The 26,809-nt window shown below is 45.3% G+C and overlaps 1 protein-coding gene across 1 annotated transcript in view; it reads right to left on the minus strand.

Moving 5' to 3' along the window:
* Positions 1-26,809, minus strand: part of LOC136573017 (MOB kinase activator 1B) — an 83,947-nt gene that overhangs the window by 1,362 nt on the left and 55,776 nt on the right. The window contains exon 5 of the mRNA XM_066574111.1: positions 17,744-17,907. Coding sequence (XP_066430208.1) covers positions 17,744-17,907 — 164 coding nt within the window. The remainder of the gene's footprint in view (positions 1-17,743; positions 17,908-26,809) is intronic.

The raw sequence follows: 26,809 nt of genomic DNA on the forward strand, positions 1-26,809 counted from the left end.
GAGTATTAGACAGACAGGAGATAGACAGATCGATATGAGATAGATAGATAGGCTGCCTGTCCACGGGCGTTGTGATATCGCGCGGCAGAGAGCAGGAGCCTGATGTTGGATCTCCTCGGTGAGCCTATCTGACAGATAGGCTTGCTGCGGCAATTCGCAGCATGCTGCAATTTGCCGTCCGCGAGCGGAGAATCACTATGATTCTCTGCTCGTGGACAGGGGGGCTGCGCTTTTCATAGCACTGCGTTCCCTGTGGCCGGATTATCGCCGCGGGGAACGCAATGCAAAAACGCCCGTGGACAGGCAGCCTTAGATAGATAATCATTAGAGAAATTAATTAAAATAACTAGGCCGGTCTTATGAACTGACAGCACACATACATAAACAAAATCACACCTAGGTAAACTGGGTAAGGATGCATAGGCCAGCCAGGTTATATGAAATATGTGACCTTTAGATATACCAGGTCAATAAAAAGATAGATCATACGGTAGTAATCACCATGCATATAGTGCAGTGGTGCTGATTAGTCACTATAAGAAATAGCCCAAAAAGAAAGACACCCAGTTCAGAAATTCCAAAACATAAACGATATAGGGTGTGGTCAATGGGTCTGGCGGCAGCAGCGGCGGCTCACTTGAGAACATACAGTGAAGAACACGATCCTCTGGCACAGGAGCAGGATGTTCTCCCATTGCTTTCAATGAGGCTGGTGCTTCTGCAGCCCCATTGAAAGCAATGGGCTGCCGGCAAGCCCTGTAGCGACTGGGATTGGAAAGCGCACCTCAGAACCCTCCCCACCAAAACTGAAATCAACGCATCTTTTTCCCATCTCGAGCAATCTCACAGAGAAGCGGTAACGCTGATACAGAGAGATATACAACAGATCGGACACAGAGTGCAGGCGATAGAAGAGGCCCAAGAACAAACTAATTCAGTACTAGAAGCCCATAGACAAGTCATCATGTCTCACTCAACACAGATTTCCAACATTCTTGCGCATATTGACAATCTAGAAAATAGACACAGAAGAAATAACATCCGCGTGAGGGGCCTCTCAGAAAACATCACCAATGCACAGCTGGAGCAGTGGGCTCAGGACTTCTTTGGTTCCCTTATTCAAAGGCCACGAGATAAACCAATAGAAATCGACCGCATACATAGATCTCTCGACCCCAAGAATCTCAACTCAAGACGCCCTCGTGACGTTATTTGTCGTATCCACTTTTATAAGGACAAGGAGGACATACTAAAACAAGCTAGAGGAGCGGGAAATCTATCCTACCAAGAGGAACCTGTTCTTCTATTGCCTGACCTAGCCAGGAGAACTCTACAATTACGCAAAGCATTAAAACCATTATTGGAGGCCCTTAAAGGAAAGGATATTCCATATAGATGGGGCTACCCGTTTCAGCTGGTGGCTTGGAAGAACGGCAAATCTGCCACCTTCCGCTCTCTGGGGGATCTCCCTAACTTTCTGGGGACTTTCAAACTCCTGATGCTTTCTCTGCCAGACTGGCCGGCCCTGCCATCCCTACCGGCTCAACCAACGTCAGAGTATTGGCAGACCGTCGGATCAACATGCAAGCGGAGCGACCGCAAACCTAGACCTCCACCGACATGAAGACTTCACGCCACCTTCACATATAGGTTCTTAAAGACCCGGGCGGATCGGACTTGAGGGGGGAGCCTACTGCGTCCTGTATTTGATACCACGCACGGGGCTCCCAACATGGACAGGCCTGTGGTGCGGGGAGCCCCCCCCCTCTGTTTCTCTCGCCTCCTGTCCCAGGTCTCACTGGCTTCTTCATGCACCTAACTAACACCTGCTAGCTGTATACCTCTACACCTATATATAAAGCACCTATCTTATATCTGCTTAATCTCAATTTGCCTGCTTCTCGCAAAATCTTTTCTTCTATTATTAAGTTACCTGGTTCACACCACTGAGCCCCTCTCTGGGGTAATTGAGCTATACCAGTAACGGTCGGGAGCACCTTGCCCCGCAGTTGTCAACCATTGCCTCCACCAGGCTGGACAACACCTTGTGTGGTCTGATACCCGACGACGATTGGGGAATGGCCTGTTTAGTTCCGGATCTTTCCGGATGTATAGTTTGTTCGTATGTTTTTGTCTCTCCCTCCTCTCCTACCCCGCTCTCCCCTAGGTTGCCAGTGACCGTCTCTCTCCTCCCGAAAAGCGACAATGGATAGCCTAACGTTCTGTACCTACAACATCAGATGCCTGAACAAACCGCCCAAAAGAGGCCAGATACTCAGACATCTTCACAAGAATAAAGTCATGATCGCGCTCCTACAAAAAACTCACTTCTCGCTGAATAATACTCCTAACTGTAAGTCTAAATACTATGCAACTTGGTTTCACAGCCCCCACCCGGAAACAAAAATGTGGCACATCGATAGCAATCCACAGAAATCTCCCCCACGAGGTCATCTCCTCTGAGATTGACCCAGATGGGCGATATGTGTTCCTCAAAATCTCCGTCGGCACCAAGGTCTTAACCATAGCAAATGTCTACTTTCCCAACCAAGCACAAATACTCTTCGGCCTTCGGATTATTGACACTCTCTTGACCTTTGCTGCGGGGTCGCACATAATCCTGGGAGGAGATTTTAATTTATGCCTTAACCCCATCTTCGGGGTAGGTCCGGTGTAACCTTTTCTGAATTACGTAAATTTAAAAGAGCCCTAAGGTTAGTGGACCTATGGAGGCTCCTGCATCCTAAAACTAAAGATTTAAGCTATCATTCACTAGCCCACAACAGCTACAATCGTTTAGATTACTTGTTCATATCACACGACCTTTTGGATCTGTCTCCCTCTAGCACTATTGGGATTTTTCTTTTGTCCGACCATGCTCCGGTCCTGGGGGCCCTACAAGGTTTCAATGAGAAGAGAGGGAACCATTCGTGGGGCCTCAACGACAACCTTCTTAAAGACCCGCTATGCATAGACGAGGTAAAACAAACGATCCAGAATTTCATGTCAGACCATCTACACCATCCCATGCCTCGTCCCACCCAGAGGGAAGCCTTAAAATGTGTGATCAGAGGGGTCTTCATCTCCCATGGCGCACGGATGAAGCGAGAGCGGCAAAAAGGGCTAAAGAACTTAATGGCTACGTTGGGCGACTTAGAGTCAACTAATAAGAGATCCCCCTCTGAGGCACTCAGAGCAGAAATTTCAGATACTAGGAGTAAGATTCTTTCTATTCTAGATCAGCAATCGCTATGCGCTAGAGACAGATGGCGTTACAGCTTTTATGAGCAGGGGAATGTGGTCGAATGCTGGCTAGGGCTATCCATCCCAGGACATCCACCCCATACATACCCTCACTAAACTCCCCCTCTAAGGGAATAATCCACTCCAACAGAGACATCTTGGAATGCTTTAAGTAATACCACCAGAATCTATATGATTTGCGGGAAGGGGGGGCGGACGTATAGACCCAGGCAATTGACAATCACTTGAATAGGTTTGCCCCTGGAACACTTAAAGAGGAGGTAGCGACTGGCTTAGAGAACAATATCACAGAGGAGGAGATAAAAGAGGCAATCCAAAACCTAAAGCTGGGAAAGAGCCCTGGCCCGGACGGGTTTATCCCCCGCTTTTATAAGGCATTTGGGGATCTTATAACCTCCCCACTAGCTGCTACCTTCAATTCCGTCTCTGGCTCATGCTCTTTCCCACTTCAGGCCTTACAGGCAATAATTACAATCATTCCGAAACAGGGGAAGGAACATACGCTCTGCTCCAACTATCGCCCCATTTCCCTATTAAACATTTATACTAAATTGTTCTCAAAAATTCTAGCTTCTCGATTGAGGCCTCTCATCCCTCCCTTAATCAATCGCGAACAGTCAGGCTTTGTCTTGGGCCGTGAGGCAAGGGACAATACTATCAGAACGATCTCCCTGATCTCGTGGGCACGCCTCTCGGGGGGGGGGGGGGGGGCCTGTGCTTAATGTCAGTGGACGCCAAAAAAGCCTTTGACGGGGTACACTGGGGGTTCCTGGAGGCGACCCTGAAGAAGATTGGACTGGGTCCCAGATTTATCGACTGGGTCATGGCCTTATACTGCGATCCCTCAGTCAGAGTTAGAGTGAACGGCGCCCTATCCCCACCATTTAAAATGAAGAATGGGAGGAGACAGGGGTGCCCTCTTTCCCCCTTCCTGTATGTCCTGGTGATGGAGTCCCTGGCCAACGCCCTAAGAAGCAACCCCGACATACGAGGGGTACACACAGCCTCCTCCGAACATAAACGCTCTCTTTTCGCGGATGATCTCTTAAAGACAAACCCTCGGGTAGCTCTCCCAATAGCCCTGAAGGAATTTGAGAGGTTTGGCAATGTCAGCAATTTCAAAATCAACATTAGTAAATCAGAGATCCTCAATGTCACGATCCCTCCAGAAGTAGCATCCGCTGTTAGCAAATCCTCCGCCATGAAGTGGAGGAGCGATCACATTTAAATACCTAGGTATTAACACCACCAGTCATCCTAAAGCCCTCTTTGAAGCAAATTTTAAGCCAATGCTCGACAGCCCTCTTTGAAGCAAATTTTAAGCCAATGCTCGACAGCTTTGGAAAAGATTTTAAGAAATGGAAAGCCCTTACCCTATCTTGGCTTGGGAGAATAAACGCCTTAAAAATGGATGCCTTGCCTAGGCTCTTATATCTTTTCCACACCTTACCAATAAAAATCCCCAAACCGTATTTGACTAGGCTCCGCAAGAACTTCTTGGAGTTCGTATGGGGAGGAACCAAACCAAGGGTCAAATACAAGACCCTTATTAGAAGAAAGGGTGATGGAGGAGTAAGTATGCCCAGCTTTTCTACTTACTATAAGGCGTCCATCTGCAGATGTGTCCTCGACATCATCCATAATAACCCGGCCAAACTTTGGGTAGATTTAGAACGGGAGGAACTCCCTGCCCTCATAACAGGCGCATTTTGGCTCCCGCCATCACTGGCAGGGGGGGCACCCTTGCTCTCGCCCCTATTGAAACAGATCCTTGAGACATGGAATGGCTTTGCCTCACACCTGGGTCTGGTTTCTCGCCCCGGCCCTCTTACGCCGGTGACGGGCAATCCGGAACTACCGACTCTCATGAGGAGCTCTACGCTTCTGTCATAAGGTACCCCTACTGTGCTGAGGGTTAGGGACGTTGTATCAAACCTCGGGGTTCGACCAATGAGCGAGTTCCTGGATGGGTGGGGGGGCCCCGGACCGGAGCTTGGTTTCAGTATCTGCAAATTAGACACTTTGTCCTGTCCCTGGGTCCTCTGGTCTCACTCCAGGCTCCTCACTCCCGGTTTGAACAGCTATGCACATCCCCTGCATCTGGCCCGTTTAAAGTCCCGGTTCTCTATAGCCTCCTGCTGGACACAGAAATGTGAGAAGATCCACCAGGATTTATGGCAAGCTGGGAGAGAGAGCTTGGGGAAACCTTTCAAAAAGACATGTGGAGAAACGCCTTTATATTAACCCACTCCATGGCCATCTCCTCTAAATTTCAGGAAACCAATTATAAGATCTTGTCCAGGTGGTACAGGACCCTGGTGCAGTTAGCTAAGATGTTCCCCCAAACCCCAGATGTCTGCTGGAGATGCCAGGGTGGCAGAGGCGACCTCACACATATTTGGTGGTCTTGTCCTCTGGTCCTACCATTGTGGCAAGAAATCACCAATCTTTACAACACAATTCATAGAGATAGTGTGGTTTTGACACCAGAAGCAGCCCTGCTGTCTATGGTCCAGGGACCTCTTTCCAAATAAAAAAAAAGCATCCTCAGATTCTTTCTCATGGCTAGGAGACAGACAATACCGAGGCTGTGGAGGTCGCCCTCGCCCCCTACGAGAACTCTCTGGCTGGAAATCATGGACAACATAAGTCACATGGAGGACCTTGGTGCGGCAGATAGAGGAAACTCCCCGAAGTACTATGCCACCTGGACGACCTGGATTCTATTCAGGAGTATCCCGGAACTAAAGGCCTGGCTCCAAACACGTACATTACAATCTTAACCCAAACGGTTCTACCGTTGTTAGGCATCATCTGGAATCTAATACTGAGTCATCCGGCCGCTGGCAACCGACCCATCCTTCCCTCCTCCTCCCCCTCCCTTTCATCTCCCCTTCTACCGACTGTTACCCAACAGGGAAATGCCCCATATATGGATGTAAACTGTTGTTAGGGCGCAGGGCTCAGAAGGGAAGGACTTGGCATGTGGTTTATGTACAAGTTGTGCGAAGTACATCAGGGTAAAACGTCAGGGCAATAATAAAATTAAAATTTCAGGGACGTGTGGTAGATCTTAAAACAATTTTTTATACACAGGCCGGGTTGTGTGGGGCACGTTTCACAGTGGTATACAGTGTCTTTTCTTATCCCCTGTTTATAGCCGACTCTGCACCTCTTTTGGGTCCTTCTCTTTGTCGCAGTTGAGGGAATTGGGAAAATGCTGCCCTGGTACAATCCTCGTGGCCTCACTTCCAGAAGTACTGGGCCTCTCCCCCACCTCCTGGTCCCCAAATATTAGGTCCTTGATTACTTCTTCCTGAAATTCAAGGAATGTAAGGCTTGAGGGACAGTTAGGAGAGAAAGCCTCATGGGATCTGGGAGCTTTATGTACATGATGGATGGATGATATGTCACCTTCTATGGAGAAGGTTTTCTGGTTAACCATGATATGTTACAAAGGTCATTACTGGGTCAGATGAGATGGAAGAGAGTGAGTTCTGCCCAGTGATGGACTGGTTGGCAGCAGCAGATGATTGGCTGAAGAAAAATGGTGGGAAATGCCTGTGGTTGTCAGGCAGAATCTGGTGGCCTGACAGTGGCTGGTGATTGGTCCAGAGGAACAAGCTGAGAGGAGCAGCAGTGAGATATGGAGGTGCAGAGATGTGGGCCATCATCATCTGGAAGGGAAGCAGCATGGCAGCATCCAGGTGACAGCTCCCTGTTCCTGTCAGCTCCCCTCACAATTCCTGTCTCAGCTTCAGACCCTCTGTGAAGATGGAGGACTTTCTCCAGCGGCTGATTGTCAGCGAGGATGAAGTGGTCAGTGAGGAACAGTTTCACAGATTTCTGGAATCCCCTGTGCTTCAGCTTAGGACTTGTCAGCAGCGCCGGCCAGGAGGAGCTGCAGAGGACATTGTGTGAACACTTGTATCTGAGGAGGACTTGTCAACAGAAAATTACCAGCGAAGCAAACGCAGAGGCTGCCTTTACCTTCATCCGTTCGGAGGTGACTGAAACCTGGCAGCGGGAACAGTGCCCAGCAGATGCCAACACCAGCAGGAACAGTGCCTAGCAGATGCCAACACCAGCAGGAACAGTGCCACCAGATGCCAATACCAGCAGGAACAGTGCCACCAGATGCCAACACCAAGTCCTGTACTGCTGCAGGTTCAGGGTACGGATGAAGCTCTACAAGATGGCGACGGCCCCTCTGCCAAGTCCTGTGCTGCTGTAATGGTAGCGTACAGGTGAAGCTCTACAAGTGGTGAGACCCCCGGTAACCAGGTGGTACCCCTGGTCACTGGCACCTGTGTATAGAAGGATTTAGCTTGTGTACCAGTTGGGGGCGATCTCACACGGCGGTTTTTGTGCTCGGATTTGGTGGGCCGGAGCCAGGAGCGGGTCCATTATGGGGAACACATGTGAATCTTTCCATTGTACTTTCTGCTCCTGGCTTTGGCTCACAGGGTGCTGGGCATGGGGGCCGTCGTGTGAGCGCCCCCTAAGGTAGATTTGTCAGTTTAAATGTGTTAGTGTTAACCCTTACTAGGCTGTAAAGAGAGGGCTAGTCAGGGGATGAGGGGGAAAAAAAGGTATGTCTGCTTAACAGTTGTGTTTTATTAATGGGGTCTACCTGAGCTGAGGTGACTGAGCTCTGAGGTAACTGAGCGCTGCAGGAGACCACTGTATAGACTGTCAGCTCTAACCACTGCTTGGTATCTGTCAGCTGTGAGATAACTGGTCACCTATCAGCTGTGAGGTAATTGCTGCATGCAGTCTGTGGTTGAGGCGGCTGCTGCTGTTAATCAGATTTGGTTTATTATTACTTGTTATTTTATAACTGTTACTTTCATATAAAGAATCAGAATCTAATGATGACCGGAGGAACAGAGATTATTAACCCCTTCATGACATGGCCTATTTTGGGTTTAAGGACGCAACAATTTTTGGCGGATTTTCTTCTCTGTTTATCAAAAGTCATAACTTTTTTATTTTTCCGTCGACGTGGCCGTATGAGGGTTTGTTTTTTGCGTGGCGAACTGTAGTTTTTATCGGTGCCACTTTTGGGTACATAGACTATATTGTAAAACTTCTTTTTTTTTTTGATGATAGCAGGGAGAGAAAACGCATCAATTCTGCCATAGATTTTTTTTTTTTACAGCATTAATCATGCAGCATAAATGAGACATTCCATTTTTTCTGCGTGTCGGTACGGTTACAACGATACCAAAATTCTTACATTTTTTTTTAGGTTTTCCCACTTTTCTGCAATAAAAACCCTTTTTTTTGGAAATCTTTTTTCTATTCTAAATTGCTGCATTCAAAGTCCTGTAACTTTTTTATTTTTTGATGTACGGAGCTCTGTGAGGGCTTATTTTTTGTGAGACAAGCTGTAGTTTTTACTGGTACCATTTTGGGGTACATACGGCTTTTTTGATCACTTTTATTGCGTTTTAAGTGAGGCAAAATGCTAAAAATTAGCATTTTGCCTCAGTTTTTTAGCGTTTTTTTTAGCGTTTTTTTCCGTGCACAATCAAAAGCATGTGCATCTTATTGTACGTGTCGTTACGGATGCGACAATACCCAATATGTGGGGTTTTACTTTTTCTTTACCTTTTTTTATGCTAATCTGAGAAAAAGCATAAAAAATGTTTTTTTTACTCTTTTTTACATTTTTTTTATTCATTTTTTTAATCTTTGTTTTTTTTACACTGTTTGTGTCCCTCTGAGGGACTTTGACCACTGCCCTGATGATCGCTGTCATAAGGCATGGCAGAGCTACTGCTCTCCATGCCTTATCGCTTATACAGCGATCATAGGCATAGGCAATACAGGACGCCAGTGTCTGGCGTCCTGTTGCCATGGTGACAGCCCGGGCTCTCGCGATGACATCGCGAGTTCCGTCCGGAGACACAGAGGGAGTCTGCTCCCTCTGTGAACTCTTTCCCTGCCGCGATCTAAGTAGAGGTTAACAGGGGGGGGCGCATCTCCGATGCCCCCCCGCTGTTGCAGCGGGACGCCGGCCGTGACTGACAGCCGTCTCCCGCTGCGGGATAGAGCAGGATCACATGTGATCCCGTGCTATCTCCAGGACGTAAGTTTACGTCCTGTTGCGGGAAGTACCAGGCTGCCAGGACGTAAACTTACGCCCTGCAGCGGGAACGGGTTAATAATGGTTACCGGGGTGTTGGTGTTTCCTCGGTGTAACTAGTTAGGTGGTTTATAGACATTCTTGGGGCGCCTCACTACCTCGGTGTGTGGTTACAGTTATGGGATTGAGGTAATGGAGCGGTGTGGGTACTGAGGTAAGAGCTGTGGGTACTGCCATGAGAGCTCATATTGTGCCGATCTCATCCATTTATGGTGGTTTTAGTCAGAAATCAGTACAAATTCCTTGCATCCAGGAAATAGAGAATTTCCTACAATAGGGCAAGACTCCAGTGAGGCTCTCATATTGGAAGTAGGCCCGGCTCATTAAAGAAGGATCCCGGTACGGCTTACATGTGCATGAGTGAAAGGGACTCAGCTGTGAAGGGGTTAATAAGTTAATTTCAGTTATTTATGATCCTGATCTAGTTAAATTACTAAATCACATAGATGAGGGCAGGGTTGCCGGTCATTTTGATCCCCCCCTTTGAGGTTGTCCCCTTTAAGGGTGATGCCACAGAAGTAGTCTATCTCCTCCTGGTTATTTATCATCTATCTTACCCCAAGCAGTTTTTTCTGAATGTTGAGGCGCTCTTCTGCTGCTGGCATTAAGATATGCATCATGTGACTACATTGGCTTTATTATGGCACTTCGGTCATGTGATGCAGTATCCGGATAACTTCTTAATGGTTAGGGTGTTAATCCTTTGGTTTCCGGTTCGGCGTTACCGATGGGATCTAAGGCATCTTATTATTTAGGACTATCCTCATTTTTAGAGTAGGTGGGAGGAAGGAATCTCCTGATGTTGGTGTAATACACTACTTAGATGATTGTTGTTTATGGGGCATCAGGGTAATGAGGGTATGCACAAGTTTTAGAGGGCATGTGGTCAGGATGGAGGATTTTGGGGGTGCCGCTGGCGAACGGAAAAAATGGTATGGCTGTGTACTCGGTTGGAGTTTTAGGTATTTAATTGATAGCATTGTGATGGTTTTATAATTGCCAATGTCAGGGGTGTATAGTTTATGGGTTTAATTAGTCAGACATTATGTATGAAGGACGATTACATGGAGGGAGTTGCAGCGGTTAGCAGGTCTGTCCTGTTCGGCTTTACAGGTGATTATTATTGGTCGCAGGTATTCCCACAGGTTATGTGTGGTGATGTGCGGTTGGAAGGCCCATACATCGCATGCACAGATGTCAAGGGAGCTAAAGCAGGATCTAGTGGTATGGTTGGTATCTGTGACTTTAATGGTCAGTCAGCTTGGTGATGGGAGTTTGTGGAAGCAGAGGAGTTATCATGAGGTGCTGACATCAGTGGATAATGATTATGGAGTGATTGTGGGTAAGAGCCGGTCAGCACCAGTTAGTTCGTATACCAATCAGATTATGTCTAACATATAACCTCTTATTGGGGGTTAGAGATGGTCGGTGTGAGATTAATGCTGCTATCTTATAGTCTTGTTTGCTGATGCAGCAATTCAGGGAAGAAGAGTCCAACATTTAGGATGCAGCGCTCGTATAGCTCAGTTTGGAAGGTAATGTTGGGTATGGCTTTCTTTCAAAGATGGCATAATCTGGTACCTATTAATTGTTTTTCAGGTAGAGAGATTGATCAGGGGCTGTAAGGCAGTAGCTGATGCCGCTGATCAATGCTCTGCTATCACATTGAGCTTACAAGGGAAGTTGGTGAAAGTATTGCCTGAAGTGTGTAGATCAGCAGATGAGGTACGGCTGTTTAGATGTGACTTTGGGGCCTTAAGGATTTGTCCAACCATGGGAGCTTTATAATAATAATAATAATAATAATAAATAAATAAATAAATAAATAAATAAATAAAAAATAAGACACAATGGGTAAAGGGGTGTGAATTCGCTTGTTTGCTCATTTTCATGAGAATATATGCTTGCTTTGGAATTTGCAGGCGTTTATGTGGCTATGCCTGCAAGCACCAGGTTCTTTGTTGATCCATGTACCCTGTTTCTCCAGTGATAAAACCTACCCGGAAATAAACCCTAGCAGGATTTTCCAGGATGCTTAAACTTTAAGCCCTATTCCAAAATTAAGCCCTAGTTGCAGTTAATTTAACAAAAAAAAGAAAGGGAAATAGTGTCCAGGCAGTTATACATGGCAAAAGTAAGATCTTGTGGAGCAAAATTAGTAGAAGACCCTGTCTTGTTTTCAGGGAGACAGGGATGATGGACAGTCATTATCTTGCTTTTAATATATAATGGTGCTTAATTGTTTACAGGTGTGGTTTTATTGAAGAAAAAGTAGACAGATAGGGTTCATCTCAGTTTAAGTTGTACATACGCCTGAATAATATGGTGTACTAATTCTTTTTTCATTTTAGGAATTAAGAAAAGTATTGTGTGGATTGTTGGACCGTCCTTTGTGTACTGGGCTTGGAGAACGGCAGCGGATCACTGTTGTTCTGAAAATTTAGGTTTGTACAGATCACAGTTTGAAATTTTTTGGTGCGGTTGCAGATGTAGGAGGTGGAGTGGATTAATGGCGGAACTGATGTATAAAGTCATGTGGGCTTGGAGAGTCACGTGGGTTTGGAGAATCACGTGGGCCCTGTCCAGATGTTTTGATTTTAAACTTAGGGGTTAATGACATAGAAGAGAACACATTCATATGTCGTGGGACATTGAAAGGGAGATGTGGAGCATTAGAACAAGGTTCCAGATACAGTGATAGTTTTTTTTCAGATATTGTTCCTCGATTATTAGGGTCATGGCCGAGGTCTGTATATAGCGAGAGAATTCGAAGAAGGGTTAACCCGGTGGTAGAGCTCACGCCAGGAGTGGATGTTTTCTTTTTAGTCATGCTGATATGGAAGGTTTGGTTCCAGGATTCTATAGGAGTGTTATAGTATACTTGACAGAGATTGTGTTGGATATTTTTATTATGGAGTTGTGTAGATGATTGAGGAGGCTGCGGGTGTTGGGGGGGCCATGTCATTAGTGGATGCCATGGCCTGGTGGGGGATTGTTGCCCGCATTAGGCAGGTGGGCAGGTAAACTTGGGGAGAGTTTGGTGGTGGTAAACTCGTGTCTGTAAGACAGAGTTTACATGAACTGTTATGGTTATTGATTGGTTAATAAACTTGGGTCTGTAACAGAGTTTACAGGAAGTGTTATGGTTATTATTGGTTATATTTCTCCCCAAATGTTTGTAACCCCGTTAATAAACACCGCGGCCTTATTTATCCAATATTGGTGTCTGTGTCGGTTATTTATAAGAGTTTGGTAAGGTTTTAATAAAGCGTAAGATCCCATGTAAGGCTTGAGGGACAGTTAGGAGAGAAAGCCTCATGGGATCTGGGAGCTTTATGTACATGATGGATGGATGATATGTCACCTTCTATGGAGAAGGTTTTCTGGTTAACCATGATATGTTACAAAGGTCATTACTGGGTCAGATGAGATGGAAGAGAGTGAGTTCTGCCCAGTGATGGACTGGTTGGCAGCAGCAGATGATTGGCTGAAGAAAAATGGTGGGAAATGCCTGTGGTTGTCAGGCAGAATCTGGTGGCCTGACAGTGGCTGGTGATTGGTCCAGAGGAACAAGCTGAGAGGAGCAGCAGTGAGATATGGAGGTGCAGAGATGTGTGCCATCATCATCTGGAAAGGAAGCAGCATCCCGCCCTCCCTCCCGTAGATTTGTCGCGGTGTATTTAATGGGGGATTGTCGCCCGCATTAGGCGGGTGGGCAGGTAAACTTGGGGAGAGTTTGGTGGTGGTAAACTCGTGTCTGTAAGACAGAGTTTACATGAACTGTTATGGTTATTGATTGGTTAATAAACTTGGGTCTGTAACAGAGTTTACAGGAAGTGTTATGGTTATTATTGGTTATATTTCTCCCCAAATGTTTGTAACCCCGTTAATAAACACCGCGGGCTTATTTATCCAATATTGGTGTCTGTGTCGGTTATTTATAAGAGTTTGGTAAGGTTTTAATAAAGAGTAAGATCCCATGTTCCCCTGTGGCCTGCACCTCGGAACAGCACGTAGGCATTATATAGTGCCATCTGTACGAGGTGCATGGCCAGGTTTTGTACCACACCCGTGTTTTCCGCATGGCTTTATACAGCTCCAGTACCTGGTCTGATAGATCTACCCCTTCCATGTACTTATTATAGTCGAGGACGCAGTCTGGTTTGGGGGTCTCTGCACTGGTACCTCGTACTGGGCAGGGGGTACTGCTGTGGCTGTGTATTGTCGTCAACATAAGGACATCCCTCTTGTCCTCATATTTGACGCACAATACATTGTCGCTGCATTGGGCCCGGCTCTCACCCCTTCTGAGCAGTTGCCCAAGCAGCGTCTTAGGGAGGCTTTTTTGATTTTTCCAAACAGTGCCACATGCCACTGTTCCTCTGGAAGCGAGGCACTGAAACAGGGGGACACTGGTATAAAAGTTATCCAGGTACAGATGGTAACCCTGGTCTAATAGTGGGTGCACCAGTTCCCACACTATTTTTCCTGCTACTCCCAGCACAGGGGGGGGGGGGGAGGGGGCATTCTGGGGGCTCAATTTTAGTGTCCTTCCGCTCATAAATGTGGAACTTGTGGGTGTACCCTGATGTACTTTCGCACAGCTTGTACTACTTCACGCCATACCGTGCCCACTTACTGGGCAGGTACTGGCAGAATTTTAGCCTCCCCTTGAAGTGTACCAGGGACTCATCTACTATAATATTTATCTCTGGGGTATACGCCTGGGCAAACTTGGAGTTAAAATGGTCTATTACGGGCCTCATTTTATACAACTGATTGAGGTGATCGCTGGGGGGGCACTGCTGGTTATCATTATAGTGCAGGAATTTAAAATACTTTCAAAGGGCGTCCTCGACATCGCAATGCGAAACATTGTTGTATGATACAAAATATTGGTACTCCAGTATGCCCTGATCGTTGGCTTCTCTACTAGCCCCATATTTAGTATAAGCCCCCCAAATTTTTTTATCTCTAGTGCATCCACTGGAGTGCATCTATCGGGTCTGGCATAGCTGGAATTGAGATTTTCTTCTATAAAATTCTGGGCATACAAGTTAAAAAAAAAACCCAAAAAAACTTGAAGTCCTTCCCTCTGAGCTCTTCCGTATTAAATTGAATCCCTGGGTTCTCAATAAAGTCAGGGATCTGGGGTATGAAATGTTCAGGGGTACTCCAGTGAGCATCAGATTCATTGGGGTCAGTTGCAGTCCTTGGACGCCTTCTTGGGGGTGCAGGGATCTCTGACTTGCTTGATAATGATGATGATGATGAGTTGGAAAATGCCAAAAAAGTGGGGTCATCACCACTATCTGAGTCTGATTCTGACGCAATGATTGCATACGCTTCCTCTGCAGTGAACCTTCTGCGGGCCATAGTAATATAGAATTGGGCACACAGGGAAAAAGTTTTATTGGATAGGACACTGCGGGATGGTGTGACCGCGGGACGGGGTCAGAATGACAGCGGAAACTTATGTGGTGTATTCACACTGAACAATACTGCAATGAGCACACGCTGTTTTTTTTTTTTTTTTACACTGACAGACTAAACGTTACACTGAGTAACTACACACAACACGCTACACTGACTAACTACACGCAACACGCTACACTGACTAACTACACGCTACACACTAGACGGACTAACTACACGCTACACTGATTAATGACGGATGACGGGATAGGTAACGAAATGGGAACAGCAAGAACTTTTTTGGGGGGTTTTTTGGTATTTTTTTTTACACAGACGAATACACTGACACTACATGGACTAACTACACGCTACACACTAGACGAACTAACTACACGCTACACTGACTAATGACGGGTGATGGGGTAGGTAATGAAATGGGAACAGGAACTTTTTTTGGTTTTTCGTATTTTTTTTTACACAGACGAATACACTGACACTACACGGACTAACTACACGCTACACACTAGATGGACTAACTACACGCTACACTGACCAATGACAGGTGACTGGATAGGTAACGAAATGGGAACAAACAGAACTTTTTTTGTATTTTTTTTTTACACAGACGAATACACAACACGGACTAGCTACACTGACTAATGACGGGTGACGGGATAGGTAACGAAATGGGAACAAACTGAACTTTTTTTTTTTTTTTTACACCAAGAGATACACTAACACTACACTACACTGCTGATTGCACACTACAGGTCACTCACTGCACTACACTTCTGATCCCTCACTCACTACACATCTGATCACACACTACAGCACACTACAGGTCACAGCTACACTACACTTCTGATCACACACTAAACTACACTACAGATCACAGCTATACTACACTTCTGATCACACACTACAGGTCACTCACTACACTACACTTCTGATCACACACTACAGGTCACTCACTACACTACACTACACTACACTTCTGATCACACACTACAGGTCACTCACTACACTACGCTTCTGATCACACACTCACTACACTGCTGATCACTACACTACACTACACTACACTTCTGATCACTACACTACACTACACTACACTACTAATCACTCACTCCCTGCCTAATCTACACTCTAATTGCTCGTTTTTTTCACACACTATACAGTATGTGCTCTGTCTACAAGCACCAGAAACACACTGAGGTGCTTGCAGACAGTGCCCCTACTGTAAACAGCGCGAACTCCGCTGCCGCGCTGTGATTGGACAGGGAGTTTTTCACTGACCAATCACAGCTATCGTGGGGGAGGGACCAATGTGATTGGTCCCCAGCCCGCACGCAGCGCTTGTCTGCTGACTATGTCAGCAGACATCACTGCTGTGTCACCGCGGCGACACTTTAATGACATGACGTACCGATACGTCATGTTGCGGGAAGTACCCTGCTCCCATAACGTAACGGTACGTCATGGGGAGGGAAGGGGTTAAATATAAGCCCTTCCCTGAAAATCATCCCTAGAATGTGTAAAAAATATATACTCACCTCTCCGCCAGTGTCGGGGCATAGGCACATCCAGCCGAGTCTTCTCCTGAACTGCTGAAAGCACTTCAAAGCAGTTCAGGAGAAGATGCGACTGGATACGCCTGAGCCCCAGCAGCGGCGGAGAGGGGAGTACATACTTTTTAAAATTTTTTACACATTTTAGGGATGATTTTCAGGAAAGGGTTTATATTTAAAGCCCTTACCCGAAAATTACTGCGAGGGCTGCCAGCATCTCACTGCTTTCAATGGAGCTGGATGTAGCGCTGGCTACATTGAATTCAATGGGATAGCATTGTGGTCCTCTGGTACAGCTGTGACAGCTGTGGCCAAGGACTTCTTCATCTCCGTGAGGAGTCCCCTAGTCACTGGACACTGTGACAATGCTGTCACAGTGTTCACTGATAAGGGGACTCCCTGCGGAGATGAAGAAGTCCTTGGCCACAGCTGTCACAGCTCTGGCAGAGGATCACGATCTTCTCCATACGTCAACGGGGCTGCGCTGTTGCTGCCGGCCCATTGACCACAAGGTGAAATCCCTGAATGTGACAGCATCCAGGGGTTGTACGTCCAAGGAATCCCCTACTGCAGCTGTCACAGCCGCAGCAGGGAATAGCGGGCAGCATACTTTATGTGCCCATAAACGCAGCCAAGTGCGTTTTTTTTTCAGTGTGACGCCCGCTTCGGTCATGCGAATATTTGGTGCTCATGCGTTTCATGCAAAAACAAGCCTAAAGGTTTTAGGCAGGTGTTTACAAAATGCTGTAGAGTAAGAATTTTTTTCAAAAATAGAAGGTGTCTGATTGACTCTAATTTTTTTTCCGCAGCAAGACAACGACCCCAAACATCCAGCCAATATCACTAAGAACTATATTAGCAACTATCTTCAGTGTAAAAAAAGAACAAGGAGCCTGATCTCAGCATCATCTAGTCTGTCTGCGATTACATGAAGAGACAGAAGGATATGAGCAACATTAATTGTACAGAAGATTTATGGTTAGTTCTTCAAGATGTTTTAAAAAAAGCTCAGTTCCTTCAAAAACTGTGTGCAAGTGTACCTAGAAGAATTGATGCTGTTTTTTTAAGACAAAGGATGGTCACACCAAATATTGATTTTATTTAGATTTCTCTAATTCTCTTTGCATTTTGCTAATTAACAAAAAAAACTATTAATACTTCTATTTTTGAAAGCATTCTTACTTCGCAACATTTTCTCCACACTTGCCTAAAACTTTTGCACAATATACTAATTGTATATTAGAACATTTTGTATACATAAATAGCACTGGCGGCCAGAACAAACAAATTGTCCTTCAGAAAAACAGGCAACTGAAATATGTTATACTGCATAAGTCGTCATTACCTGGACAAAAAATATAAAGTGCTTAAATGATGTGTTGAGATGTGCCTCTTCCTGCAACTGGATCACTGAGTCGAAGTGCTGGTGATAGATATGGGCATAGACTCGGAAAAGTCGCTTTAATATAATTTTAGCTACTGACATAAAGTTCTTCGGAAATGGAACGCCTAAAATATGAGAAAATGATGCAATGTTACTAAAGCCAGACAACAGACAGTTAACATTAGTGTAGATTATTTCAATAAATGGCACAGTTGCGGAGACTGTGGTCTCTGATTGTCTGTTACATACACATAACTTCATCATGTAGGAATGTACAGCAAGACTTAAGGCCCATTTACACGGAGCGATGATCGCTCAAAGACTGCGCAAACAACAGTTTGAGTGACAGCTTTGAGCGATCATTTTGCATAAACTATTAAGTAGCTACTCAGCTACGTAATAGCTATTTAGTGTGCAAATGAAGCCTTTAGCTGAATGCAGTTAATAGCCGAAGGGCTCTTATCTGCTTTCAGCTCCTTTGTTCTCTGACGGGAAACAATTCAATCAGTACTACCCGCGGAGAACTCCTGATAAGACCGCAGGAAGATTTTTAGGTTGGTCTGAATTTAACGATCAGCCAGCAGTACATGAAAAGTGAATGATGGCTGCGCTTTTAGATGCAACGATAATCGCTCAAACAATCATTTTTTAGGGATTTTTTTTTTTAAAGCGATCATCGCTCCGTGTAAATGGGCCTTAAGCAATGTACATGTTTATAAACAGCAGCAGACACCTCAGCATTAGTTCCAGCACAATTGTGTGTATTTTCCTCCCCCTCCTCTCTGCATACAGTTCAATGAGCAGGATGGCTCATTCCCACAGTTCTGCTGTCCTAACATTCCCTGTCAATCATGTGAGAGCAGACAGTGGACAACAGGGTAGTGGGAAGGGAGACAACACTTTAGAGTGATTTTGTTTTTGCAGCACATAAATGTTATTTTAGGTAAATAGTAGCTTTGCTAATCATACCGTTGCCCCTATCGGAATAGCAATTGTAGCAATTGTGACATATGGACACAGGGCATTGTTGTCACAATTGGACATGAATACAATAATATTTTTTTGTGAAATGGATTGCTGAGTATCAGCACCCCTTACTTAATACTGTGGAGTGGCAATATATCCTGGTGTGAACGAGGCCCTCTAACATAACGCGCACGTTTCCATCAGTGGATAATAACCATAAGCTAATTATTTAGTGACCACCTTTCTGGCCCCCTTTCACAGGAAACGGCCACCGCTTTCACTAATTCATTTTACGCCCTCACAGTATTACCTACCTCTAAAACCAATGAGGTCGGTATGAATTGATGTATCTAAGCCAATTGCTTAAATTCCTATAGGTTTTTTGTGTGTTTGTCTCTTTGTGTCTGTTTCGGGTCTCAATTACCCCCGGAATCTAGAGGGGTTTTTTATCCTTTAAATTAATAAAGATTATATTTTATTTTCGGGCCTTTTTCAGTGAGAAATAGTCTAACAGCTTACAAGAGCCTTGGTTGTCGCAGTGAATGAAAATAAAAACACATTAGAAAAATGTAAAAAGTTAAATTATCTGATTTTAATTAGATATAAAATATGTGAAGGAGCAGCCATTTTTCATCCCTTTGTTGAAAGAGGTATAACTTTTTTATTTCAACATCGACAGAGCCATACAAGGCATTGTTTTCTTTTAGGATCACTTATATTTTTTAATGGTATCCTTAGTGTACCATAAATTCTATTGAAAAGCTTTCAAAATTTCTAAATGGAGTGGAATGCAAAAGAAAATATGCAATTAAACCATGGGGGGGGGGGGATATCTTGCTTCTATGGTGTTCACTGTGTGGTAAAAATGGCATGCTAATTCAGGCCTTAGTCACACGGGCGGTTTTTCACGCGATTTGCGCATCGCATGACGGATGCGCATGCGCAAATCGCGTGACCGGCGCCCAAAAATCGGCCCAAAAATCGCCCGAAAATCTGCTCCTAGCCGCGTTTCATTAGAAACGGGCCGGAGCTGTCCAGCGCATTGCATTCAATGGAGACGGCAATACAGCGGCTCCATTGAATGCAAGCGCTGCGGGCGAGTGTGGGATGAATTGTCGGGAAGGGGTTAAATATATAACCCCTTTCCTGCAATGCATCCTGAAAAGTGAAAAAATAAAAAAAATGTATGTACTTACCTGCTCCCTGCAGCTGGAGATCCCGGCGGCCGGCCTGCAGTGGGTGTGAAGGGGGTGTGACTCAGGCTTGCCCCTGATTGGCTCAGCGCTGAGCCAATCAGAAGCAAGTCTCAGTCACACCCATTCATGAATTCATGAATGGGTGTGACTGAGATCAGCCTCTGATTGGCTCAGGCTGAGCCAATCAGGGGCAAGCCTGAGTCACACCCCCTTCACACCCACTGCAGGCCGGCCGCCGGGATCTCCAGCTGCCGGGAGCAGGTAAGTACATACATTTTTTTTTATTTTTTCACTTTTCAGGATGCATTGCAGGAAAGGGGTTATATATTTAACCCCTTCCCGACAATTAACCCCGCGCACGCCGGCAGCCCATTGCTTTCAATGGAGCGGCTGTATTGCCGCTCCATTGAATTCAATGGGCAAACATCGTTCTTCTCTGCCACAGCTGTTCCAGCTGTGGCAGAGAAGAATAATTTATCTTCTATATGTTCTCATTGGGGTCGGCGCTGCTGCCGCCGGCCCCATTGAGCGCATATAGAGAAGAGAACAGGAATCGCAGATCGCAGATAGGTGCGATCTGCGATTTCTGTTCTCTAATTTATCGGACGAGCGCATAAAAAGCGCTCATGTGTCCGATACCATTGCAAAGCAATGGTTTTAAAAAATCGCCGGACGCATGCGCATGCGCAAATCGCGGCAATAAACGCCCGAGTGACTAAGCCCTCATTCTACAGTTCAGTACAATTACAAATTTACATAGTGTTTTATATGTTTTAGTACTTTTAAAAAATATAAAATTAAAAAAGAAAATGTTTTTGTCACCGTATTCTGTCTCCTACAACTTTTTTGTCACTGGAGCCATAGCTTTTATTAGTCCATTTGATAATGGCGAACACGTGACCAGGAACCGCTCACCGTGGCCTCCCGTGAAATCTCCAGGCTCCTGGCTCAGTTTTGTAGCCAGGAGCAGGGGGAATTTAAATTATCTTGGCAATCCACAGCTTTTGCGCATGTGTCCGACGGGTCATTTTGGCGATGGGCGTGTGCGCAGAAGCTGGGGTAAGGTCCGCAGATAAATCCAGGGGCCTTATGTACGTACTTTTATCCTCCCTCACGGATATGATCCGTGAGGGGAGCTGAAACATAAGCTTTTTAAACTTTTTAAAAACTTTTAAAAACTTTTTTTACTTTAAATGATCACTGTTATCCATTGGAGATGTTTAAATGTAGATTTAATAGAGGAGAATTGTGACTGCGGATGGAAGGTTTTATCCGAAAATACGGAGTTGGCCTCCGAAAGCCATGAATTTGTGTCAATACTTGTTGACAAGAAGCCTGCCATAAATAGCAAAAAATGTGAAACTCGCAGAGGCAGAGGAATACCGATAAAGACAAGTCTTTTATTAGAAATATTCACTGAATGTATTCCTAAAACGTAGCTTTTAATAAACAATATTTTAAAACCTCAAGGTGCCTCACTGACACAACGTGACATAGACAAACATACATGTACAAGAACAGCTCTATGTTGAGCTAGTAATAAAAGATGCTAGGAGAAAAAAAGCCCCATATGAGTGAATGGCTCATATAGCGAGAGGAAGGCACCTATACACGAAATTAGTATATGTTGGTGCCAACCAACAATGGTACAAGGCTAATGACCAAAACTGCGGTCAAGCAACTCATGGGTATAACGAGTCTCTCAAAAGAGAATCCTGGACCAATGCCAGAAGTGGATGATTCACAAATTAAATTTAATTCGTATTTGGTTCTTGGTTCGACGCGTTTCTGTCAGAGTACTGACTTCATCAGGAACCTATTATTGTAGAAGAGTTGTACTAAGAATGGGTACGATAACCCTAGCTGATATGGGAAAACAAGGCTGCCGTAGCTTGGCATAGAACGAGTGCAACGATACCGCAAGGCCTGATGATGGTAGTATGCGGGCCCTTGGACCGTGCACCCCTCTCAAAAACTCCTAAAGGGTGGACAATTACCACCAGTAGCCTACAAGCACAACCAGTGCAGACAGACGGTCGCCCAAAAATAGTGGTTAGCTAGCGAGCCTTAAATAAAGCCAAAAAGTAGATACTTGTAACCAATCTATTCTAAAGCCACGAGATTCAATGCTGTTACTAGTAGGGCAAAATACCCAGTAAAGATAGATCAAGTAGGAGCGAGAGAGCTATGCAGCAGCACCTCCAGTCTGGATGGTAGACTGGAGGATAATGAGGTCTATGAGAGAATGTGTCTCCTTATAAAGCAGCTGAGAGGTTGACGCCCCAAGAGGGGTGTGATCCCATTAGCCAATAGATGCGCGAGGGTAGAGTTAGGGTACGCCCCCTTGGGAGGATAATCGACACCTGTATTAAACAAAAAAAAAAAAAAAGAGAAAGAGAAAGAAACAGTACTGAAGCCACCTTTCGGTGGTGATACATAAGTTTGCTCCAGTATGTGGATGAGCGGTGTATGCCTTTATTCAGCACAAAGTCCGATCGGTAATGATGCCATATTCCGGAGCCGATGATGGCCAGTGGTGACGTAATCACGTATGTGCGTGGTCACGTGACCGAGGATCACGTGTGGAGGAGGAGTCGGTCGCGAGTATATTCCCCGCTCTGTATGAACTGCAGGGACGGAAGGCAATGATGCAGGCACGCACGGTGAAGTCACATGACGGAGTGTCATAGATAGGGAGAGGAGCCCATATCGGAAACCTGCCCCGATGTGTGGGGTATGAATGCCGGCTTGCTATGGCAACGGGGACACTTACAGGGTCTCATGGAAGGGGCTGGGGACTGACCTGAACTACCCTTTTATCATATAGATTGATGGATAATAGAAATATTGGCGATCTGTATGTATCCATAATGGAAGGGATGTGTAAACCAGCTATTGTAGATGCAGTAAATGGTAAAAACGTGCGCTCTGCAACGATTGCGTCATATATCAGAAGATAGTGATAAGAAAGATCAACATATATGATTATAAAAAATATTCCATGATGCTGGACCCATTTTGGGGAATGCAGAGTCTCACAACACTACCCTTGTCAGTATTAGTAATAAATATACTATTGCCAATAGGCCCTTAGCGGAATTATTCATATTAGCTGGTGAGACCGACCTACCAAAAATGTTAAACAGATGATAGCCTAGGTAATGGGATAGGTATAGAAGATAGGATAAAACCAAATTGTGAAATGCTCACTCCCATGATGGAGTTAATGGTAACACAAGCAGTCATAAGAAACAGCCAAACGGAAGGGTTTCATTAAGGCCATTTGGGGAAACTGAGTCCAGACGGAAGATCCACTGAGGTTCCTTTTGTAATACTTTTCGGTTGGTGTCGCCTCTCCTTCCGAAACTGCGGATGCATTCGACGCCCTGAAATTTGATGTTAAACATATCGTCAGCGTGGATTTGGCGCATGTGGTTAGCCAGCGGGGTACTTTCCCCCCTCCTGATGTTGCCTATGTGCCCCAAGATACGTCTACGGAATTCCTGTATGGTCTTGCCGATGTAGTTCTTGGGGCACGGGCAGGTAGCAACGTAGACCAGATGTGATGATCTACAGTTGACGAAGTCTCTTGTCTCGTATGAGGCACCAGTCGTGGCACAACAGAATTTCTTCCCTTTCTGAATGAAGGGACATGCTTCACAATCATTACATGGGAAGGTACCGTTGGGTCGAGCTGACCCCAGCCATGTGCGTCTACTCTGGTCTGTGTCAAGATGACTTTTGATGATGTGATCTCTAAGGTTCCTACCCCTTCGGAATGTGAAGAGTGGAACATCCGGGATAGCATCTTTAATATCAGGGTCATCTTTCAAGATATGCCAATATTTCTGCAATAATTCTTGCATGAAGGGTACTCCATCGTCATAGGTGCCGATCACCCTTGCCGTCTTGGTAGATGTTTTTGCCCGTGGTTTCAATAAGGTTATTCGATCTTGTTTTTTTGCAAAATCAAAGGCTTGATCGATAATTTTAGAGGGGTATCCCCTCTGGAGAAATCTCTCCTTTAATTTGATGCCCTCATTCAAAAATGTGGTCTCTGATGAGCAATTCCTCTTTAGCCTTAAAAATTGCCCTTTAGGGATCCCACGGCGTAGGGGGTAGGGGTGACAGCTCTGCCAGGACAGCAAGCTATTAGTGGCTGTCTTTTTCCTATATAGTGTGGTGGATAGGTACCCTTGAGCGGTTTTTGAAATACAGATGTCCAAGAAGGCCAAGGATTGTTCCTGTATTTCAGAAGTGATCTTAAGATTGATGTCGTTGACATTTAAATGTAGGATAAAAGATTGGAACTCTGCCATTGTCCCCGACCAGAGGAGGAAGACGTCGTCGATGTAGCGGTGCCAGGTTAGAATTTTCTCCGTCCACATACTGTTACCCTCGGAAAAGACAAGATGCTCCTCCCACCAGCCCAGGAACAGATTTGCGTAAGATGGGGCAGCTGGGCTCCCCATCGCGGAGCCCCTGAGCTGGTGGAGGATCCTGCCGTTAAATAAGAAATAATTGTGGGTGAGTATGAATTCAAGGAGGTCAAGTACAAACTGGTTGTGTCTAATATAGTCGCAACCGCGCTGCTTGAGGAAATGATGTACCGCTCTTATGCCGATGTGATGCAGTATAGAGCTATATAGAGCCTCAATATCAAGGGAGGCTAGGTACACCCCCTTTTCCACATGTATACCCTCCAGATGTCGTAAGATATCCGGAGTGTCCTGGATGAAGGATGGAAGCGATTGTACGAATGGCCGTAAAATTTTGTCAATATAGATCCCGCTGTTTTGAGAAAGGCTATCAACCCCCGAAACTATGGGCCTCCCTTTAAGGGGATGGAGTCCCTTATGCACCTTACGAAGGGAGTAAAATGTGGCCACTTGTGGGTGCGTGGGGAGGAGAAAGTCATATTCCATTTTATCAATGCAGGAGTCCTGAAGAGCTTGGTCTAGGAGAACTTTAAGGGAACCCCTGAAGGTATCCGTGGGATCCTGGGACAAGGTCCTATATGTAATTGTGTCATTGAGAATTCTGTTGCACATGGCGACATAGTCGATGCGTGAGAGGATGACTATGTTGCCACCCTTGTCCGCGGCCTTGATTATTATGTCGCGGTTATTCTCAAGACTCTTAAGGGCCTCTAGTTCTTTTGAGGACAAGTTCTTCTTTCTGTTAGGGGGGACTGGACAGTTCTTAATTTCATTTTGAATGATTTTTTCAAAAATGTCCACATATGGAGACTGCCCCTGAGGAGGAAATTTGGTGCTGTTAAGTTTGAGATCTGTAAATGGTCCTTCTCCCCTCCCTCTAGAGTTGTCCTGTTCTAGAGTTTCCAGTTCCCTTAATGCGAACATATCGCTAGGTTCTAAAGCAAATTCCAAAGCCCTTTTACGATCATTGATGGCAAAATGTTTGATCCATCTCAGCTTCCTCAAGAAGAGGGCCATGTCCTTCGTCCAGACAAACCTGTTGAACTGGCACGTCGGGACGAAGGACAGGCCCCTCTCCAAGAGTGCGAGTTCGCCTTCGGACAAGACATATGACGATAAATTGATAATCTGTAACTTGTCTGAGGTGACCAACATGGGATCAGTGGTGGCACCCATATTCCGTGTCGGTAGAGCGGGGGTATTGACATTTGTGTGTGTACTACTCAGATTCATAGAGGGTTCCGGCGTTCCCTCATGAAATAGTGGCCGATAGGCTGCGCCAGAAAGCCTGTTCCCCGATTTTGGGGACGGCCCCTTCCTCTGGCTCTGGTAGATTGTCGCCCCCTGCCCTTTCCTAAAAAAACTCCCTGTTGAGATCTTTTATTGAACTCGCCTTCCGATACTTCACTCTCAGAGGAGCTAATTTCTGTATCCGATCTAGTATGTGGGATCTTATACGCTCTGCTCTCTCTGAAATCTTGTATGTCACGTGTAAATTGGGCGTGTTTTCTCTCTTTGATAAAGAGAGTATGTTTTTCTATATTCTCCTGCAAGGCTCTTTCTTTAGCAGGGAATTCAGGGTCTGTTGCAAATATCTTAGCTTTATCTATTGCCTCCGTCAGGAGTCTAGAGTTTTTTTCGAAGGTGATTTTTTCTTCCTGTAAGAGGAAGCCAATCAGACGTAGGGAGCTCTCCGTAATTTCCTTCTCCCACTTAGAGAGAAAGTCAGGGGTCAGGCAACAGGGGGGAGGGAGCAGTGGGGATCGAAGGCCTCTTGGAACAATGCCGTGCTCCAAATATTTTTGGAGGCCTTGGATCTCCCACCAGCTCCTCATATATTCCCTGTATATTGATGTGAGATGTTTAAATGTAGATTTAATAGAGGAGAATTGTGACTGCGGATGGAAGGTTTTATCCGAAAATACGGAGTTGGCCTCCGAAAGCCATGAATTTGTGTCAATACTTGTTGACAAGAAGCCTGCCATAAATAGCAAAAAATGTGAAACTCGCAGAGGCAGAGGAATACCGATAAAGACAAGTCTTTTATTAGAAATATTCACTGAATGTATTCCTAAAACGTAGCTTTTAATAAACAATATTTTAAAACCTCAAGGTGCCTCACTGACACAACGTGACATAGACAAACATACATGTACAAGAACAGCTCTATGTTGAGCTAGTAATAAAAGATGCTAGGAGAAAAAAAGCCCCATATGAGTGAATGGCTCATATAGCGAGAGGAAGGCACCTATACACGAAATTAGTATATGTTGGTGCCAACCAACAATGGTACAAGGCTAATGACCAAAACTGTGGTCAAGCAACTCATGGGTATAACGAGTCTCTCAAAAGAGAATCCTGGACCAATGCCAGAAGTGGATGAGTTGATTCACGAATGAAATTTAATTCGTATTTGGTTCTTGGTT

Source organism: Eleutherodactylus coqui, chromosome 7, assembly GCF_035609145.1.
Source record: "Eleutherodactylus coqui strain aEleCoq1 chromosome 7, aEleCoq1.hap1, whole genome shotgun sequence".
NCBI lineage: Eukaryota > Metazoa > Chordata > Amphibia > Anura > Eleutherodactylidae > Eleutherodactylus > Eleutherodactylus coqui.